The 15,179-nt window shown below is 43.8% G+C and overlaps 1 protein-coding gene across 12 annotated transcripts in view; it reads right to left on the minus strand.

The window, feature by feature from the left end:
• Positions 1-15,179, minus strand: part of LOC110485663 (regulating synaptic membrane exocytosis protein 2) — a 216,587-nt gene that overhangs the window by 136,959 nt on the left and 64,449 nt on the right. For 5 of the 12 annotated variants that reach the window (XM_036944152.1, XM_036944163.1, XM_036944190.1 and 2 more), the window contains exon 5: positions 14,019-14,311. In XM_036944152.1, the coding sequence (XP_036800047.1) occupies positions 14,019-14,311 (293 nt within the window). Of the gene's footprint in view, positions 1-3,557; positions 4,164-14,018; positions 14,312-15,179 lie in introns of those variants that run through there. The other 7 variants (XM_036944206.1, XM_036944181.1, XM_036944230.1 and 4 more) reach the window with 4 other exon arrangements.

Raw genomic sequence — 15,179 nt, forward strand, 5'->3', positions numbered from 1 at the left:
TTTATTTTATCTTGTGTCCTTTAACCATTTGTACATTGTTAAAACACTGTATCTATATATAATATGACATTTGTAATGTCTTTACTGTTTTGAAACCTCTGTATGTGTAATGTTTACTGTTAATTTTTGTTGTTTTTCACTTTATATATTCACTTTGTATGTTGTCTACCTCACTTGTTTTGGCAATGTTAACACATGTTTCCCATGCCAATAAAGCCCTTGAATGAGAGAGAGAGAGAGAGAAAGAGAGAAAGAGAGAAAGAGAGAGAGAGAGAGAGAGAGAGAGAGAGAGAGATAGATAGATAGATAGATAGATAGATAGATAGATAGATAGATAGATAGATAGATAGATAGAGAAAAACAGATAGATAGAGAAAAACAGAGAGAGAGAAAGACAGAGAGAGAGTGGGAGAAAGAGAGAGAGAGAGAGATAGATAGATAGATAGATAGATAGATAGATAGATAGATAGATAGATAGATAGATAGATAGATAGATAGATAGATAGATAGATAGATAGATAGATAGAGAAAAACAGAGAGAGCGAGAAAGACAGAGAGAGAGAGGGAGAAAGAGAGAGAGACAGAGAGAGAAAGAGAAAGAGAAAGAGAAAGAGAGAGAGAGAGAGAGAGAGAGAGAGAGAGAGAGACTCTGTCAGAGATACGAAGCAGAGACAGATCCTTACCAAGTACAGGCTGAGTGACCACCGATTGGCAATAGAAACCGGCAGACATAAAAATACATGGTCCCCAAAGAGGAGCGTGTATGTGGTCACTGCATGACAGGGGAGGTAGAGACAGAGATGCACTTTCTCCTTTACTGTGATAAATATTCCTCACAAAGAGATTCATTATTCACAGAAATGACTACATATATTCCACATTTTTACAAATTGAACCCAGAGGAAAAACTAAGAATACTCATGGGCGAAGGAGCAATGGCTCCTCTTGCAGCCAAATATGTATTTTCCTGCCATAGCCTGAGGGACACTGAATAATAACATCTGCATAGTAAACAGTAACTTACTTAATATTACTATTATTGTTATTACTATAATTATTAATGCTTACTGTAGACTGTTACCATTTTATTGTTATTATTTTTGTATTTAATTTTGTATTATTATTTACTACCATTTTATATTATTATTTGCTATCATTTATAATTTTGTTACAATGTATATTGTATACATTGTTGCTTTGGCAATATTGACACAATGTTTTTCATGCCAAAAAAGCAGCGAATAAAGCAGCGAAGCAGCAAAGAATTTGAATTTGAATTTGAGAGAGAGAGAGAGAGAAAGAGAAAGAGAAAGAGAAAGAGAAAGAGAAAGAGAGAGAGAGAGAGAAAGAGAAAGAGAAAGAGAAAGAGAAAGAGAGAGAGAAAGAGAAAGAGAAAGAGAAAGAGAAAGAGAAAGAGAAAGAGAGAGAGAGAGAGTGAGAGAAAGAAAGAGAAAGAGAAAGATAAAGAGAGAGAGAGAGAGAGAGAGAGAGAGAGAGAGATAGATAGATAGATAGATAGATAGATAGATAGATAGATAGATAGATAGATAGATAGATAGATAGATAGATAGATAGATAGATAGATAGATATAGAAAAACAGAGAGAGAGAGAGAGAAAGAGAAAGAGAAAGAGAAAGAGAGAGAGAGAGAGAGAGAGAGAGAGAGAGAGAGAGAGATAGATAGATAGATAGATAGATAGATAGATAGATAGATAGATATAGAAAAACAGAGAGAGAGAGAAAGACAGAGAGAGAGAGAGAGAGGGAGAAAGAGATAGAGAGAGAGGGAGAGAGAGAGAGAGAAAGACAGAGAGAGAGAAAGACAGAGAGAGAGAGGGTCTGCTGTGGTTGGTCAGTGGTTGTCATCAGTAGCCTGCAGTCAGTCCCACTACAGTAGTCTCTCAAAATGCATTGTAATGACGTTGAATCAACGTGGGAAAACTGATTGGATTTGCCTAAATCCAATGACATGGCGAAATGCTTTGTTCATTTCCCGTTGAATTCACATTAGTTGAAAACTCACAAAACGTTAATCAAAACTAGACGTTGAACTGACATCTGTGCCCAATGGGTTACTAGAAATCACTGGACAGATTCTACAACGTGAATCATAAGGTAGACAATGGCCCTCGTTCAATCTCTGAGATCCTCTGGGTGCTGATCTAGAATGAGTTTTACATTTTAGATCATATGGAATGAGATTATATGAACAGGTGGGACCAGCACTCCTTCTCTGAGACTCTAGGAATATGGGCCTTGAGGAACAGTGAGAGCAGCTTGATCTTGTATCAAGTGGTCATGATTTAGTTGGTCCTTTAATATACAATACAGTATGCTGTCCTCCTGCCTTTCCTGTCTCTTCACTGAGGTGTCTAGGTGGATATGGGTTAGTTAGACTACTATCGTATCCTCTTATCCTTCTTATAGGCTTAAAGGGATGCTTCGGGATTTTGGCAATGAGGCCCTTTATCATAATGGTATCCACGTGTTCATCTGACTCTGGGGAAGTAGACAGAGGGCCTCATTGCCAAAATCCCGAAGCATCCCTTTAAATAGTATCAAATGTAAATCTGTAAAATGTGATGATGATGATGATGATGACGATTATGATGATGACGATGATGATAATAGGCTACTGAAGGAACACATATAGGCAGCTGTCTGTGTAAACCACACCTCCGTGGCTGAGTGAGTGTGCTGTGCTGTTGGGTATATGTAATGTGAGGGGGCAGAGAGCTAGCGAGGCCACACTGTGAATTATTTCTGAGGGAGAGATAAGAAAAAAAGAACATGAGGGGGAAAATGCATGTTGTATCTATAGGCTTGTTTCTGGGCTACAAAATGCCTGCTGCGCTTTCTCTTTCCCTAGACTCCATCCCATTCTCTGATGTACAGCACACACACATTTTATTACATTTACAGTCATTTCTCCATACTGCATAAGTGTGTAGTGGTTGGGCAGTATTTGTGCTGAATTGAAGATTATTTAGCAAAAATATTATGTATGATATGTACATTACATCAATTAACTTCAGTATTTAGCAAGAATCACAGTTACTGTAGGATAATACAAAACAGCTGACATGGCCATGGGAAAAAAATCCAGTATTGGTGTGGGTTAGGAATAGAGGTAATTACCATAGCATAGCGTATGAAAAAGGGGGTCGCAAATGACTCAAATGATTCGAGGCTGGAGCAATATTACGACATACCGTAATGTTATCCGCGCAAGCGGGCACAGCAGTTTATGACGGCAGCACACACATGCGGCAGCAGCGGTACATCGAGACAGAAACACACACACATCTCAGCATTATCACATTTTAGCCGTATTGTTTCCCGTCCGTTCCATCCAACAACCCCCCCCCCCCCCCTCTCTCTCTCTCTCTCTCTCTCTCTGCGAGGAGGAATATCACTCCCCGGAAGGAAGGCGACGTCTTCGCATAGCCTGCTGCGGATGGATCAATAAGCGAAGCCCCCTCTCTTCGAATGCTCCTTTGACATACCAACGGGGGAAGCCCATCATAAATCACACATTCTTACAAAGGAATCACTCACCCGATGTTGCTCAACGCCTGCTCGAATAGCTCCGTCTGCAGAATGTTCTGAGGCGGCGTAAAAGCCTCATTAAAATGGGATAGAACGGAGCTACAAAATTGACGCAATGTATCAAACTGCATTTTCCTCCTTTTTCCTTCGTGTCTTTTATCCTCAGTATGGCCCTTTTCCTCAAACACAATACATCCACCTGCGCTGCCTCGCTCTCCGTCCGGACCCGCGTCTGTTTATCTCCAGGGACGCATTAAACGCGAAAACGCCAATCAAGTTCCATATTTCTCCTGATCTTGGTAGAATGAGTCCTTAAATGAAAAGCAGTCGAGGCTGGAATGTACAGTCATAATGCTCCGAACTTAACCCGACAAAATATAGCGGGCAGTAGCAGGATCTATTTGCAGTGGAGGTGAGGGGGGAAAGCAGCAGCGAGGCATCTTCCAGCAAAGCAAGCTTCACTTACCGGTGCATCAGGGGCAGCTCATACTCAACTCATATTTCTCTCTGCCTATTAGAGCACGCATACAAACACACACATACATACACACACAACACGCAAGCATTCGTTCACGCACACGCTTGCCGTATCCTTCTCTTTCTCATACTCTGGACCGCGCACGCAGATACAATACATGGGCGCGCAGAGATGCTGTCGTCAGTGCTTTTGCCATATATGACTGCCAACCATCAGCTCTCATAAGTAATAAGGGAGGAGGACAAGGCATTCTACTTCCTCTGGGAGAGAGGAGAGGGGGAGAGAAATAAAAGGTGGACGAAGGGATTCCAATCTAATGGGCCTGACAGAGTTTACTAACAAATCAGACTGGATGATCCTCAGTGGGAGGACAGGGGGGTTGTCTACTAACTCCAGCAGCTCATATGGGAGTTGCAGACATTAAGCAAAGGGCCATTTAACACAGAAGAAATGGCAGGTGTGAGTGAAGGCCAACATGGATGGATGGATGCACAGCGTCTGTATAAGAAAGTTATATTCAATTTTATAAACTGGGTGGTTCGAGCCCTGAATTCTGATTGGCTGACAGCCATAGTATAGCAGACCGTGTACCACAGGTATGACAAAACATGTATTTGTACTGCTCTACTTACATTGGTAACCAGTTTATAATAGCAATAAGGCACCTCTGGGGTTTGTGATATATGGTCAATATACCACGGCTAGGGCTGTGTCCAGGCACTCCATGTTGTGTCATGCTTTTACCACACCCCCTGGCCATATACCACACCCTGTGCCTTATTGCCTAAAGATGCCTAGATGTGATTTGCACTTCTCTCTGATCAATGGTTTATATAACGATCAGAATAAACACTAAGCATACGGTTATTCTGTCATTTACACAGAGGTTCATTTGATGAATAAAAGGTGGATTTAATATAATATTAGATCACTTAAACCATAACCCCCAAAACATCAAGATGTATTGGTGACATTGGTAAACAGGACTGAGGACTCACTACGCCCTCCATGCTGCTGTACACCGTAATGCATCTCTGCAGGTGCCTCCACTAGCTTGGGTAGGAAACACCCATCTCACTTCATGACACCAATGTAACAAGTAACGGGCTGGATTTAAGCTCATGTTGGCTAGCTGTGTTTCTTTTGTCCTGCTAACAAATACAATACTAATGCACTGAACGTGGTTGGGGCTGGGGGCTGGGCTGGGGTGTAAGGTTGGGGCTGGGCTGGGCTGGGGTATACGGTTGGGGTTGGGGCTGGGGCTGGGGCTGGGCTGGGGTATAAGGTTGGGGTTGGGACTGGGGCTCAGCTGGGGCTAGGGTTGAGGCTGAGCCAAGGTTTGGGCTGGGTGGATAAACATGGGAAACCTTGAGAAACACAAGTAGATAATTATATTCTAATCCCAGCCTAATTATTGCTGTTTCATCAGTGTCTCCACACCCTGACTACCTCGTCGTCCTGGATGTTGGGTATCTGTGTGTTCATTTCAATGACACCTCCGAGACCAAGATAAATGTGACCCTTTCTGAAGTTATTTCACCTTATAAACAGGCTGTCAGCTGGAAACCTCTTTCTCTTTCAGTGGAATAGATTCTGAGTTCATTTACACATTCTTTAGATTAATGAAAGTGGTTTTTGGTGATTATGCAGTGGGAGTTCTATTTTATACATCATCACCATTGTCCCCTGAGTTCTCAGACAGGCCGTTTCCGGTTCTGTGTCGCCACTGAACTCAGTGCTGCCAAAGCCAGAATCATTCACTGCTACCATTCTCCCTCTCTGCCATAAAGTCAATTAATATAGAGAGAGAGAGCCACCGAACAACACAGTGAGCTCTGAGCTCACATCCCACAGCCTGATCTAACTGGTAATCAAATACAACAACCTCAGAATTAACTAGCTGTCTTTGTTGGCTGTGAGTGAGTGTGTGTGTGTGTGTGTGTGTGTGTGTGTGTGTGTGTGTGTGTGTGTGTGTGTGTGTGTGTGTGTGTGTGTGTGTGTGTGTGTGTGTGTGTGTGTGTGTGTGTGTGTGTGTGTGTGTGTGTGTGTGTGTGCGTGCGTGCGTGCGTGCGTGCGTGCGTGTGTTTATTTAGCTGAATTCTGTTAAATAGTGAGAATGCTCATTGTTAAAATGCAGATTGCATCATAGCAGCTAGTTAGTTACTACACATTGCTCCTTTAAAACCTTATAAGGTAAAGCAGTTTCAATCAATTCTACTCTGCTAGACAGGTCCCAGAGTCCTACTCCAATATCTGTTTGAATATGTCCTAAATGGCACCCTATTCCCGTTATACTGCACTATTTTTGACCAGAAGTGCACTACTTTTCACCAGAAGCAGAAACCCATCACATTTCTTAATATTTGTGACCAACAGTCAACTGCCAAGTGGGCAGAATATTGTCCATATTGTTCTCTGTCAATATTGTCAATATTAATCTTTCCATTACTGTGTGTCTGGGAGTAAAAAGAGCCCAACACAAGGTCGTAATGGGAGGAAGAGGACACAGGCTTAATGAGTTGTGTCTCTAACCCCAGAGTAGCTACAGTACGGTAAAGGCTTGTTTGTCCCAGTGCTAGACTAGGGGGGACGCGGCCCATCAGGTACACCTTTACAAGGTCGACAGAGGAACAGGCGCGGAGGAGGAATGGGGTCGAGTGAAACACACCTCCTGTGTGTGTGTGTGGGGGGGTGTGTGTGTGTGGGTGTGCATCTACAGTATGTGGTGTGTGGAAAGCCTCTCTGTGGAGTGAATCACCCACTGGGCCCACAGTGCACTGGATAACATGACATACGGCCCACAATCCCTCTCTTCCCATCAGGAAGCCTGTTCCAGTGGGCATAGAGGAACAGAGATGAGCAGAGAGGGAGAAGAGAGGAGCATAGAGGAACAGAGATGAGCAGAGAGGGAGAAGAGAGGAGCACAGAGGAACAGAGATGAGCATAGAGGAACAGAGAGGAGCATAGAGGAACAGAGATGAGCATAGAGGAACAGAGATGAGCATAGAGGAACAGAGATGAGCATAGAAGAACAGAGAGGAGCATAGAGGAACAGGGAGAGGGAGGAGCATAGAGGAACAGAGATGAGCAGAGAGGAACAGGGAGAGGAAGGAGCATAGAGGAACAGAGATGAGCATAGAGGAACAGGGAGAGGGAGGAGCATAGAGGAACAGAGATGAGCAGAGAGGAACAGGGAGGTGCAGAGAGGGAGAAGAGAGGAGCATAGATGAACAGGGAGGTGCAGAGAGGGAGAAGAGAGGAGCATAGAGGAACAGGGAGGTGCAGAGAGGGAGAAGAGAGGAGCATAGAGGAACAGGGAGGTGCAGAGCGGGAGAAGAGAGGAGCATAGAGGAACAGGGAGGTGCAGAGAGGGAGAAGAGAGGAGCATAGAGGAACAGGGAGGTGCAGAGAGGGAGAAGAGAGGAGCATAGAGGAACAGGGAGGTGCAGAGAGGAAGAAGAGATGAGCATAGAGGAACATGGAGGTGCAGAGAGGGAGAAGAGATGAGCATAGAGGAACAGGGATGTGCAGAGAGGGAGAAGAGATGAGCATAGATGAACAGGGATGTGCAGAGAGGGAGAAGAGAGGAGCATAGAGGAACAGGGATGTGCAGAGAGGGAGAAGAGATGAGCATAGAGGAACAGGGATGTGCAGAGAGGGAGAAGAGATGAGCATAGAGGAACAGGGAGGTGCAGAGAGGGAGAAGAGAGGAGCATAAAGGAACAGGGAGGAGAAGAGAGGAGCATAGAGGAACAGGGAGGTGCAGAGAGGGAGAAGAGAGGAGCATAGAGGAACAGGGAGGTGCATAGAGGGAGAAGAGAGGTGCATAGAGGAACAGGGAGGTGCAGAGAGGAAGAAGCAGATAGGAGCATAGAGGAACAGGGAGGTGCAGAGAGGAGCAGAGAGGAGTAGGGAGGAGCAGAGAGGAGCAGAGAGGAGTAGGGAGGAGAAGAGAGGAGCAGAGAGGAGCAGAGAGGAGTAGGGAGGAGCAGAGAGGAGAAGAGAGGAGCAGAGAGGAGTAGGGAGGAGCAGAGAGGAGAAGAGAGGAGTAGGGAGGAGCAGAGAGGAGAAGAGAGGAGCAGAGAGGCGTAGGGAAGCGCAGAGAGGAGAAGAGAGGAGCATAGAGGAGTAGGGAGGAGCAGAGAGGAGAAGAGAGGAGCAGAGAGGAGAAGAGAGGAGCAGAGAAGAGGAGATGGGAGCAGAGAGAAGAAGAGAAGAGCAGGGCGGAGCAGGGAGAAGCCGAGAGGAGCAGGGAGAAGCCGAGAGGAGCAGAGAGGAAAAGAGAGGAGCAGAGAGGAAAAGAGAGGAGCAGAGAGGAAAAGAGAGGGGCAGGGAGGAGCAGAGAGTAGCAGAGAGGAGCAGAGAGGAGAAGAGAGGAGCAGAGAGGAAAAGAGAAGAGCAGAGAGGAGCAGAGAGGAGGAGGGAGGAGCAAGGAGGACAGGAAGGAGCAGGGAGGGGCAGAGAGGAGTAAAGACGAGCGGGTAGGAGCAGCGAAGAGCAGGGAGAAGCAGATAGGATCAGAGAGGCAGAATTGCAGGATAGCAGAGAGAGTGGGAAGAGGACATCTGTTCCTCCCAGGGCAGCTCACCATGACTGACCCCTGGGTTATGGAACGGTTGGAAATACCGTCCAGACCTGTCTGGGTTCAAAAAGCATTTGTTTTCCTTCAAATACAATGAGCATTTGATTGAACCTGTCTAGAGTTCCAGATGGGCAGGGTTTGCATGTTTGGGACTATTCTATTGGTTCCCTTTGCACCAGTCAAGCTCAATCGAGAGCAAGTAAATATTTGATAGAAAACAAATACTATTTGAACCTAGGTCTGGACTACAGAGTACAGACTCAGAATGACACAATGAGGGGACTAGAGGAACATATTTCTGCTGTATGAGATGCACTAGAAAAATGTGTGCAGGGTCTCTCTCTCTCTCTCTCTCTCTCTCTCTCTCTCTCTCTCTCTCTTTCTCTCCCTCTGTGTCAGTGGACTATGGAGAGAGGAAGGAGACACTGTGTGGTGATAAATGGAATTACAATAAATCAGCTGTGACGACACAAGCAATCCAAGGCACAGAGAAAAAGGATTCACAAGCACAGCATAGAAGTGTAATCCAACAGCCGGTCTATTTTCTTATTCTTTATTTAAACATGTAGATCCCGATTGAGATCTATTCTGCGTACATTTTTGGAAGAAACAGTACAGTCTCCAACTCTCCCTTGTGACAACAGTGACGTAATACAGCCAGGAAGTTCTTTCCCAACTTCTTCCTGTACTATCTGTATCTGGCTAAAACATGCCTAGAGAACAGTAGGACAAAAAGTCTATCTAGTTATTGTGATGAGTTGCAGCCAAGGGCTTCTTCAGCATGTCTGGTTTCTGCCGCTTCAGAGGAAGACACCGTGAATGCAGTATTATAGTCATCATCAGTCAGTTCACCAGCTAGGGAATCCCTCTAGCTGAGTTTGACTTAAGAGGAAAGATGAAAGACACCAGTCATCCAGTGTGGGAGTCAGTGTGTGGGTGTGTGCTTGTACGTGTGTGAATGTGTATCAGTGTTGTGCTTATGTGTAGTTGTGAGTGGGCGAATTTAAGTATATTGACATGTGTGTGTGTTTGTTTGTCTGTGTCTGTGTGTTTGGGTGTGTCAATGTTAAACTTATTTTAGGTAGCGGTGTCCATGTGTCTTTCCTGCTTCATGGGCCTCATGCATACACATATGTGTGATCAAACTGTTTACCGTTCTCAAAAAGTCATTTGCCAGGAGCCATAGCTTTTATGATTTTTATTTTACCCTACACTTTTCCCAGGCCCTGACCATCACTCCCTCCAATACAACTCCAGAGGCATTTCAACTTAACCAACCACATGACACAGCTTGCTATAGGCAAGAGTGGGGCAGGTTTAGCCATTTTTTATTTATTTAGCACCACTATGTCAATGGAAAATATTGTATTCTTTCTAACAAAGATATCTCCATATATTTCAGGATGTTGTGTATCTCTGGAAATAATTAGAACTCATGTAAACATAACAGTTTTGAAAACACAGCTGTCTCTTGGTATGGGGTCAATTCAGCATAGGGACAGGGTAAATGGAGCCACCTTGGGGTAAGTGGGTGATGGTGTTCTGTGACAGTGGGTGATGGTGCTGGTAGGTCAAAGTTGAATTCATGGAATGGGGGTATGGTATATTGTACAGTGCATTCGAAAAGTATTCAGACCCCTTGACTTTTTCCACATTTTGATACGCTACAGCCTTATTATAAAATGGATTAAAACGTTTGATTGTTTCGTTAATCTACACACAATACCTCATAATGACAAAGCAAAAACAGTTTTTTAGAAATTTTGTCAAATATAGAAGAAAAAAATGTAAATGTAAATATGACATTTACATAACTATTCAGACCATTTACTCAGTGCTTTGTTGAAGCACCTTTGGCAGCGATTACAGCCTAGAGTTTTCTTGGGTATGACGCTACAAACTTGGCACACCTGTATTTGGGGAGTTTTTCCCATTATTCTCTGCGGATCCTCTCAAGCTCTGTCAGGTTGGATGGAGAGCATCGCTGCACAGCTATTTTCAGGTCTCTAGAGAGATGTTCGATCGGCTTCAAGTCTGGGCTCTGGCTGGGCCACTCAAGGACATTCAGAGACTTGTCTCGAAGCCACTCCTGCATTGTCTTGGCTGTGTGTTTAGGGTCGTTGTCTTGTTGGAAGGTGAACCTTTGCCCCAGTCTGAGGTTCTGAGTGCTCTGGAGCAGGTTTTTATCAAGGGTCTCTCTGTACTTTGCTCTGGTCATCTTTCCCCCAATCCTGACTAGTCTCCCAGTCCCTGTGGCTGAAAGACATCCCCACAGCATGATGCTGCCACCACCATGCTTCATCGTAGGGATGGTAACAGCTTTCCTCCAAATGTGACGCTTGCCATTCAGGCCAGAGAATCTTGTTTCTCATTGTCTGAGAATCTTTTAGGTGCCTTTTGGAAAACTCCAAATGGGCTGTCATATGCCTTTTACTGAGGAGTGGCTTTCATCTTGCCACTCTACCATAAAGGCCTGATTGTTTGAGTGCTGCAGAGATGGTTGTCCTTCTGTAAGGTTATCCCATCTCCTCAGAGGCACTCTGGAGTTCTATCAAAGTGACCATTGGGTTCTTGGTCACCTCCCTGGTCAAGGCCTTTCTCCCACGATTTCTTAGTTTGTGTGTAGGTTGATGATGATTTTCTTTTATTGAATCAATTTTAGAATAAGGCTGTAACGGAACAAAATCTGGAAAAAGTCAAGGTGTCTGAATACTTTATATCTTAAATGTACAGTTGAAGTCGGAAGTTTGCATACACCTTAGCCAACTACATTTAAATTCAGTTTTTCACAATTACTGACATTTAATCAGAGTAAAAAATCCCTGTTTCAGGTCAGTTAGGATCACCACTTTATTTCAAGAATGTGAAAAGTCAGAATAATAGTAGAGAGAATGATTTTTTTCAGCTTTTATTTATTTGTAACATTCCCAGTGGGTCAGAAGTTTACATACACTCAATTCGTATTTGGTAGCATTGCCTTTAAATTGTTTAACTTGGGTCAAATGTTCCGGGTAGCCTTCCACAAGCTTCACACAATAAGTTGGGTAAATTTTTGGCCCATTCCTCCGGCAGAGCTGGTGTAACTGAGTCAGGTTTGTAGGCCTCCTTGCCCGCACATGCTTTTTCAGTTCTGCACACAAATTTACTAGGGGAGTGAGGTCAGGGCTTTGTGATGGACACTCCAATACCTCGACTTTGTTGTCCTTAAGCCATTTTGCCACAACTTTGGAAGTATGCTTGGGGTCATTGTCCATTTGGAACACTAATTTGCGACCAAGCTTTAACTTCCTGACTGATGTCTTGAGATGTTGCTTCAATATATCCACATCATTTTCCTACCTCATGATGCCATTGATTTTGTGAAGTGCACCAGTCCCTCCTGCAGCAAAGCACCCACACAACATGATGCTGCCACCCCCGTGCTTCACAGTTGGGATGTTATTCTTTGGATTGTAAGCCTCCCCTTTCTCCTCCAAACATAAAAATGGTAATTATGGCCAAACAGTTCTATTTTTGTTTCATCAGACCAGAGGACATTTTTCCAAAAAGTACGATCTTTGTCCCCATGTGCAGTTGCAAACCGTAGTCTGGCTTTTTGATGGCGGTTTTGGAGCAGTGGCTTCTTCCTTGCTGAGCGGCCTTTCAGGTTATGTCGATATAGGACTCATTTTACTGTGGATATAGATACTTTTGTACCTGTTTCCTCCAGCATCTTCACAAGGTCCTTTTCTGTTGTTCTGGGATTGATTTGCACTTTTCGCACCAAAGTACGTTAATCTCTAGGAGACAGAATGCGTCTCCTTCATGAGTGGTTTGATGGCTGCGTAGTCCCATGGTGTTTATACTTGCGTACTATTGTTTGTACAGATGAACGTGGTACCTTCAGGCTGTTGGAAATTGCTCTCAAGGATGAACCAGACTTGTGGAGATCTACAATTTTTGGCTGATTTCTTTTGATTTTCCCATGATGTCAAACAAAGAGGCACTGAGTTTGAAGGTAGGCCTTGAAATACATCCACAGGTACAGCTCCAATTGACTCAAATTATGTAAATTAGCCTATCAGAAGCTTCTAAAGCCATGACATCATTTTCTGGAATTTTCCAAGCTGTTTAAAGACACAGTCAACTTAGTGTATGTACATTTCTGACCCACTGGAATTGTGATACGGTGAATTGTGAAATAATCTGTCTGTAAACAATTGTTGGAAAAATGTATTGTGTCATGCACAAAGTAGATGTCCTAACCAACTTGCCAAAACTATACTTTGTTAACAAGAAATGTGTGGAGTGGTTGAAAAACGAGTTTTAATGACCTAAGTGTATGTAAACTTCCGACTTCAACTGTGGATGCCTCTGTTCAATATCATTTACCCTTCCATTTCTTGACGAGTTGGTCTAGGACAGGGATGTTGTTTCGATGTGCCAATTCACAGACAAGTTCTCTGCATTTGAGGATACTAAGCCCATGAAACTGGTCCTCGAGATGTATGATATGTTTAGCAAGCTCAGACTCCATGTCATCAGATAAGGCCTTGTGTGTTTCTGCTACTCATCATTGCCTCTGGTACAGGTACATTTTCATGTTTCTTTTGTCCGTGTTCCTCTTCAGGGTCATTCAGTCTATTTGTTCATCCCTTGCTGCTGCTCAAATGGACTTCTTCCTTTATCTCACTTCCTTGGCTGCTCTTTCAAGAACTTTAAGGGGGGGGCTATACCCCTGCTTGTTTTACATTTGTGTTCACAAGACATGATGGTGTCTGCTATGTAACAATAACAATACACTCCTGAGTTCATACTGTAGGCATGACACATTGCAAAAATACTATGTACTGTATATTATGCTTAAAACAGACTAAATATAATAATAATTAGTATGGGGTATGGTGGCCTTTGGTTTAACTTACCCCAAAAAGGCAAACATTTTGACAATATTAGCCTTCACAGCTAGAAGGATGCACTTTCAAGCTAGGTTTAGGACCTCATATTGTAGCTTATAGAGACCCAACTGACGTATAAAACCATCTTAAAACTATCTTCTTTGGTTTAGATGCAAGCATCGTGAAACCTATAACACAATAAATTAATTTGACTTTGTGAAAATCTGTTTTTTTACCTAACTTCCTTATCAATTTTTCATGTGGTTTCTTCCTTCACAGACTCCATGAAATGATGACCTCATACTAAATATTTGGTCACATTATTAATTTTGTGTATGGTTTCCTAGAAACAAGGGGTGGCTCAACTAACCCTTTGGCTCAACTTACCCCACTCTCCCCTAACAGGTTTCACTTTTAACAGACAGTGTTCCTCCACAATAACGATCAAAAATGTTAAAACCAGCTCAAATCCCTGAGGGAATTGTTCAAATGTGTTTAACACACACAACATTCCACACACACACTGGACTCACCTGTCTATGTCCTGTCCTTGACCTGAGTGCCTCAGCCCTGAGCCGTTGTTGAGGGAGCCTTGTCTGGGGAGCCCGGGAGGTCTGCTTCTATCTGCTGATATGTCCCCTGAGGGCCCCTGGTAGAGGAGATCCTGCTGCAGTTTGGCCTTCTTCTCCTGGGGAGCCTCCTCGTGACGTCGACCCCTGGGGCCCTCAGACCCGCCCCGTGGCCCTGCGGCGCTGCTGTAGAACCACGCTCCCGACTTGGTTAGGATTTCTTGTTGTTTTCGGCACAAGTTGCATACCCACATAACCTGTACATAGAGGACAGAGTGGGTTAGATATCTGCAGTGGTGGGGATGGTGGTGGTGGTGGTGGGCTTACAGCAATGAACTACAATGAAAGGAGTCATGGAATGGATCAACCCCTAGAGGAGACGTGCCAAGTATCATTAAAAAAGGATACTTGGACCTGCTAGATGTTGTAGGAAACACTGTAAATATACAGATGAGGATATGAATGATTTGATAATATTGCATACACATACAGTAGCCTTTGGGCAAGTGTTTAGGAGGGAGAGAATATTAGGATTGTATGTAGCACCATATCTAACTGAGGACATAATGTTGAGTTCACTGGACAGTCTGTGAGTATGATGAGGAATCTGAAGTTCATATGATCTACATCCCCCTACATTCTCAGAAAAAAGGATTCCAAAAGTGTTCTTTGTCCGTCCCCACAGGAGAACCATTTTTGCTTCCATGTAGAACTTCTGTGGAAAACGGTTCTCAAACGGTTCTCCTATGGGGACAGCCAAAGAACCCATTAAGGCTCTAGAAAACGCCTTTTTTTCTAAGAATGTACATACTTACACCACTTGCTTATATGGGGTACCAGCCACAGAAATGAAATCACTAGACTGGGTATCCCCATTCAAGTCAATGGGTTGGTAGTGTGTAGTTACAGAGTCATTGATTGGTGATTTTATTTCTATGGTACTAACTTTGTGGTGCACAATACTGTAAGTAACTGAATCTAAATAAGAAGCTAGCTGCAGCCCTACTGTTTAATACAGCTGTGTGTGTATAGCAGAGGGGTGGAGAGAGACTTTGTTCAGCAGCTCTACAGAGGAAGTAGCACTAACTGTGGTCTGCAGCTCCCTCCCTCCACATTAGCCTCATA

The sequence above is a fragment of the Oncorhynchus mykiss genome, chromosome 2, assembly GCF_013265735.2.
Source record: "Oncorhynchus mykiss isolate Arlee chromosome 2, USDA_OmykA_1.1, whole genome shotgun sequence".
NCBI lineage: Eukaryota > Metazoa > Chordata > Actinopteri > Salmoniformes > Salmonidae > Oncorhynchus > Oncorhynchus mykiss.